General features: G+C 50.4%; 1 protein-coding gene across 1 annotated transcript; it reads right to left on the reverse strand.

Annotated features, from left to right (window-relative positions):
* Positions 1-3339: 3339 nt before the first annotated feature.
* LOC123411001 (L-type lectin-domain containing receptor kinase IX.1-like) lies at positions 3340-6800 on the reverse strand. Its single transcript, XM_045103919.1, has 2 exons — positions 5318-6800; positions 3340-4190 (listed from the first exon to the last, which is right to left on the reverse strand). Exons 1-2 carry the CDS (start codon positions 6703-6705, stop codon positions 3488-3490), a joined length of 2091 nt encoding a protein of 696 aa, XP_044959854.1. The 5' UTR covers positions 6706-6800; the 3' UTR covers positions 3340-3487.
* Between the last annotated feature and the right edge of the window lie 232 nt (positions 6801-7032).

The raw sequence follows: 7032 nt of genomic DNA on the forward strand, positions 1-7032 counted from the left end.
AAGAAACCACGTGCGAGGTGCTTGTTTAAGCCCGTAGAGTGATTTGTTGAGACGACAAACGTGGGAGGGATGGGCTTTATCGGGGAAGCCGGAGGGTTGCTGGCAGTAGACAGTCTCGGCAAGCATTCTTGACGTCCATTTGACAAATGGGCCAAGCATTGGCCGTGGCGATGTTGAGGACTACGCGGATGGTGGCCGCTTTGACCACGGGGCTGAATGTCTCCCCGTAGTCGACCCTCGGCTGCTGCGTGAAGCCACAGATCACCCACCGAGCTTTGTAGCGCGCCAAGGTACCGTCAGGATGGAGCTTATGCTGAAATATCCACTTCCCGATCACCACATTCACACCTGCAGGACAAGGAACCAAAGACCACGTATCATTCTGAATTAGCGCGTTATACTCGTCAAGCATCGCGGCACACTAATGCGGGTCCTTGAGTGCACCACGGTACGAATAAGGAATAGGAGAAGGGGCGTCGGAAACGTGGAGATCAAGGATTTGTTTGGGCATGGTGTAGCCGGTTTTACCACGTGTCCACATGGGATGTGGGTTGGCAGGTGGCGTGACGGGAACGGCACGAGCGGGCAGGGGCGGGAGTTCGTGTGGTGGCGTGAGGGAGGGGGACAGCGAGCGACGTGGGCTAGCGGGATTAGGCGGCGCGGGGGATGGTGGTGTGTGTGGAATGAGGGGGGGGGGGATCCCCGATAGATCCGGCACGGGCCAGCGGGGCAATCCCGAGGCAGGTGCGGGGCTAGCCGCCGCATGCGTGCGAGCGGGAGAGGTAGGGGCGGGCGTGGGCGGGAAAGAGGGGACAACTGGCGTGGAGGGAGTGGATGCTGCCAAATCTGGTGGGGTGGGAGGTACGAGGAGCGCCGATCGAGGTGGATCGGTAGGTGCGGTGGGTTTGGCAGCGGATTTTCTAGGGCGACTAAATCAGGGCACGTAGAAAAAGGAAAACATTGTTCATCAAACGTAACGTGCCGAGAAATAATAACTCTGCGAGAGGAAAGATCGAAGCAACGGTAACCTTTTTGTCCGCGTGGGTAGCCGAGGAAGACGCAGTGCACAGAGCGGGGAGAGATCTTGTGGGCGGCTATTGCAGAAATATTAGGAAAACAAAGACAGCCAAACGTCCGAAGGTGATCATATGTAGGATGAACGCCGTAGAGCAAGAAGTGGGCTGTGAAGTGGTGGATGGCTCGCGATGGGCCGAAGGCCTCGACCCAAAAGGGAGGAGGGAGAGAGGTTTGGAGGAGCAAGGTGCGGACGACGTCGTTAGTGGTGGAGCACAACAGGATGGCAACCAAGGGGAACCTAAGTGTGCCCCCTACCCGCGTGCCACCGAACGCCGTCCACAACCACATATCAGATTTTGCGCCGCCCAATAAAGACGAGGACCACTCGGATCCCACCGCCACCGAACTACAGCTACAACATCGTCCATCTCCGCTCGAAGGAGAATGCCGCCACCGACCACCATTCCCACATAGAGAGAGAGAGACATCTCGCCGCCGGCAAGCACCTCGGATCTAGCCCAACTGCTCCTACCCGGAGTAAGGCTGCTCATAGTGGAGCGTAACATATAGTAGTATCATGCATATGTTACTATTGTATGATACTACATTTATAGTGCATAGTATCATAGGTGATCTCATTTATTGACATGCATGAGGCATGACACATAGTAGTATAGCATTTAACATGTTACGGTATCTACCTATGTTACTCTAATGCTCTCTCTATTCTTTAATTACTTACCACGTTACCATATTTGCTAGTCCCAAGACTATGTCACTAGCTATGATACCCCCACTATGGCCAGCCTAACAACATTGCATGCCTCGGGCCAGATCTGGTCCACCCAAGCACGGGCCCTAGGTCAAACCGACGAGCACGAGGATCGCCGTCACCACCCAACGCCGCCTATCGGAGCACAGAGACCAGCGCCGCCCTCTCGCCCACGGCCGCACCACCCTGCGATCCTGCCATGGATCCATCGATCCCAAAGACCCAAACTAGGCAGAGCTGCCATCCGCCGCCAAAATGTACATGGACAGGAGCGCACGACACACCCCCAGCCTTCCACGCCACCAACAGTCCACCCCGCGTCCACCTCAAATGCCCCCGCGACACGCCGATCCTGCAGCTCCCGTCGGACGACTACGCCATCACGCACATCCTGTACGCCATCAGTCCGAGTCACCGGTAAGAAACCTCGTTGAATCGTCTCAAACTTTGACTTCCATAACCATGAGAAGAAGATATTTGCATGACTACTAGTTTGGTAGGATTAGTGAAACGTAGACGCGTTTGCAAGTTGCAAGGATCAATCAACTCCGAAACTAACATGTGCTAGTTCTTACTCCACTCACTGTCATGCATACTTTTACTCGTTGCCGTCTTTGAATAGGTGCTCGAAACTTCCTCGCGGCGCGTCAAGTTCAATTAGCATTTCAGATCCCGTTGAAATTAACCAGAGAAATAGAAAGCCCTGGATAATCGATCTACCTACACTTCTAGTTATGCAGTAACGACTCTAGCGGACAAAGTACCCAACTGTTTGGTTGCCCGGACTGCACGCAGAAACTGACTCGCACAAAACTTAAAGCACGATTAGCCAGGGCCCTGGGAAACAGTCGGATTGGCCCTTTTTTCACATGCAGGTTCAGTCTAATGTAATTTACATGCATTAGGGTAAAGATGCAAACTAAACATGATGCAGCCTATCAAACGACATGTTGATAATGATCCAGAGCCTGTATATACCGGGCCAGGCTCCATGGACAAACTAACCAAACGCTTCCTAAACATTTGCCCTGCACAGACGATGGCAGGCGCTGCGGATCATCAACCTGCACAAGATCTTCATGGCAATCGTCATGAGCATCGCGCTGCTCCGGATGCTCCCCACCTGCCCCCTCCTCTCTTGCTCCACCTACGCGTCCGTATTGGCATCCGCGCCCGTATTGGCATAGTCATTGATGCAGGGCACTGCAGCCTACTGGATATTGGCCATCTCCATGGGCCAAGGGGTACACGCTATAGAGGCCAGTCGCCGCAGACGCGCTCGTCGGCCCGATGGCTCCACCGCGTGCTTGGCATTGGTGTCATCGCTGTCGTCATGATATGGAACAGCTCATCGATCATGCGAGTTGCATGAAATTGGTTTGTCAGTTTTAAATAGCGTGAGGAATTTTTAACATGGTTCCTTTTACCTTCTCTTTTCACGGAAGGTAAACTAAGAGTTACTCAGGTCTACTTATTTAATAAATGTAACTCCTTCGATCTATTTTATACTTTTATTGGTCTGATGTGAAAATAAAAGGTAAGAGAGACCATGTAAAACTACAGTGTGTATAAAATGCTTTACATATAGAGGATGAATACCAAAAAAACTGTTTAATACAGAGAGAGAACTAAACAACAGTATAAGGGATCAATCTGGTAAACTGTCACGTATAACAGGATCCAGTAAGGTAAGTTTGTTCATCTGCCACTGCTGGCCCAAGAGACATCGCTGCAAATATTGGCCGAAGACGACGACGCATTGTAGCCATGTGATCCATGGAAAATATAGGACGACGGCCTCGGCCGTGACACGGTCGGCATCGTGACTTCCTTCGATTGCAAGACGTTCATGAACCGCGCGACGGACGGCCGCGCGCTCGGGTCGGGGTGCGTGCACCAGAGCCCTACGACCAGCGCGCGGTGGACCTGCCACATACCATCGTGGCCGTCGCCAAGCTGCTCATCTCCGTTTAGCCTTGCGTCCACTGCCTCGATGAAGGCACCCTTCTCATACAGGTCCCAAACCCAGTTGAGCAGCGGGATGACCACTTTGTCAGCTCCTGCAGCTGGTTGCTCGGTGTCCATGTCCATGTCCGGCCGCCGGCCAGACACAACCTCCAGTAGAACCATGCCGAAGCTGTAGATATCGGATTCAGTGGTTGGCCGGCGTGTGCGGATGAACTCCGGGTCTATGTACCCTGCGGTGCCCATAACGACCTGCGTGGTCCTCGGCCCGGCTCCATGGTCCACAAGCCTCGCAAGTCCGAAATCCCCCAACTTGGTGTTGCGCGATGAGTCGAGGAGGATATTGCTGGGTTTGATGTCACCATGCAGCACACACTGATCCCATTCCGTGTGAAGATAGCGCAGTGCAGATCCCAGGCCAAGGATAATTTGGTATCTGTTAGTATAATTCAGCCAAATTAGTTATCATATAAAAGAATCTACTCCGTCCCTTCATTAGTAAGAAGATGTTCAAACTTTTTCTTTTATATATATATACAAGCGATTTAGTGTGTTCGCTCATTCATTTCAGTTTGTACGTAGTTCATATTAAAATATTGATTAAATTCTGATTTTTACACTTTATTTTGACATTTAGCGAGATTTCATCCATTTTACCCGATTTAGTAAAAGGTAAGCCATAATTTACCCTGTTTAAATTTTTGTAAGCGTTTAGACCGACATGCCTCAATTGTTAGGTCCTACTGACATGCCACATCGATGATTTTTCCTGACTATTTTTCTTTCTGTTGAACCGGTCCTCTTCCTCGCAGCTTCACCCGACCGGGACCGGCTCAATGGAGGCCACTTGTGTTGTGTCCAATGCATAATGTCATGTGCAGTTTGTGATTGCCACTACTACTGCTTGATGTATTATGTAGCTTGTGTAGTTGTGAATTAGTGAAGCTATTTATATATGTGATGTTATTCAGCCGTACTGTAAGGTCATGGTGCTATCTATAAATGAAAAACATTATTCAATCAATTTTAAACATGTGAACCCAAAGCAATTTGTAGCCTATATTAATCTGTTTTGGTAGTAGCGTGAAGCATAAATACAGGCTGTTTTACAAAAGAGAGATGATTTGACAACATGATCTATTAATCAGGAGATCAATTGGCATCATGACCCAGGGAACAAATAGGCAAAATAGTTATCATAACACAATTTTTCGCATTTTATGTCCATGATTTGTTGCTAATGATAGGAGAATGAACTGTTTGATGAATAATAGAAGAATACGGTCAACTCCAAAAGCATTAATAGAGGGTAAATTGGGACAACAAAACTGGGCCTATCTGTCAGAATGAACATAAAATATTAAACAGGGTAAATTGCGGCAACATGAGATAAAACGAATGAAATCTCGCTAAATGAGATAATTAGTATCAAAAATGTCAAAATAGAGGGTAAAAATCGGAATTTACTCTAAAATGTTGAAAACATCATATATTTGTGAACGAAAGAATTATTAGCTAGTGATTGAATGGGAATAAAAAAGATAAACTAGTTTTGTTGCGTACCTCTGTGCCCAAGTGAGACAGCTGGTGTGTATATGCCGGTCAAGGCTGCCTTCCGGCACGAGTTGGTAGACAAGCAAGAGCCCTCTGCGGCTATCCGACCATCCTAACAAGTGCACAAGGTTTCGGTGTCTCAGCCGGCTTATGATCTTCACTTCTGCCTCAAACTCTTTCCTCCCTTGTGCAGATGATTCCGCAGAAAACATCTTTATGGCCACCGGGCCGTCTTGGTCGCCCAGCATGCCACGATAGACACTGCCGAAGCCGCCTCGCCCGAGCTTCTCCTCCTCCGCGAAGCCCTTGGTGGCAGCGGCGAGCTCGCGGTAGCGGTATCGCCTAGGGCCTACCCCTCTCTCGAACTCAGCTTGCTCATGTTCTTCCTCTTCATCGTCGTCATTGGAATCCCATATGCACCGTCGATATACTAGGATGCCGACGACAAGCAACACAAGAAAAGCTACTGACGCGGAAGGCACCAGAACGGGCACTAGCCACCGTAGCCGCCGCGAATTGGTAGCTAGCACAGTGCCCTCTTCTAGAGTGGAGCTAAACGACCAAGACAATACCTGATGCAGCTCGATGCAGACACCAGTTGCTGCAGAGAAGCCGACGGCAACCTGCTGGGGCAAGTGCTCCTTCATGTCCACCGATGTGCTCACGGTGTACCACCGCTCGTCGCCGCTGACCTGGAGGCGGGCGACCAGAACACTCGTACGGTTGTCATAGGTGACCTCGGCTGTCACGACGGCGTCATCGGAGCCCAGGCGCTTGAGCACTTCTGTGGAGTTCTGCGAGTTGATGGAGTTGACGTCTATGCCGACGTGGTTGTCGTTCTGCTCCCCGTGGCTGCGGTAGGTGTCGAACTCCACCGCGACTACGCGGTCATCGCCGTTGGCGTTTGAGCTGGTTCTGTCGTTGAAGAGGGCGAGGTTCATGCCGTAGCTGTTGGGAGGGATCCTCGACGGGTAGCGCGACAGGAAGAAAGCCATACCGTCCCCCATGCCTTCGGTGCCATTCAAGTCACACTTCGGGAACTTCTCTTCCGTCTCGTTTTGGGGCCTGATCTGGAACGTGAAGTTGGAGGAGAAGCTGGCCACCTCACCGGTGGTGTTGTCCCACAGCGGCACCGGGCGACCATACGATGCCCGGCCGGCGCTGTACAAGTTGGCTTTGAGCTCGTTCTTCGTTAGGTCGATGACACCGGAGCCCATGCGCGCGTCACGTTCGCACCTGAGCACCATGTCGCAGAGGTCGCCGGAGTTGCTGCTGGAGAAGTTGAAGCTGAAGGAGAGCGCGGTGGCCAGACCCGGAGGTGAACTGGTCAACGACAGCAGGTAGCAGAGACAAATGATGTACATGGAGACGGGGAGAGGGTGGTGAGTTGCTGCCATTGTTTCTCTCGGGATCCAGTTGGGACTGGTGGTTGTGATAGCTAGCTTAGGTCTTAGTGGCACCAACACCACCACGCTGGATGATGTGATATATATGTGATAGCTAGCTTTGAATTATCTTTGGCTTCTATATGCATGGTTTCTAGTCTATTTTCAACAAGTTGAATTATCTTTTGCTTCTATATGGTTACTAGTCTAGTCCATACCAGTTGAATTATCTTTTGCTTCTATACCGTAACTAGTCTATTTCCATCTACTTGAAATTATCATTTGCTTCTATGGTTCTACAAAATTTTCACATTATCCAATTATGCTGCTAATTGATAC

Source organism: Hordeum vulgare, chromosome 7H (assembly GCF_904849725.1).
Source record: "Hordeum vulgare subsp. vulgare chromosome 7H, MorexV3_pseudomolecules_assembly, whole genome shotgun sequence".
In the NCBI taxonomy this organism is placed as follows: domain Eukaryota; kingdom Viridiplantae; phylum Streptophyta; class Magnoliopsida; order Poales; family Poaceae; genus Hordeum; species Hordeum vulgare.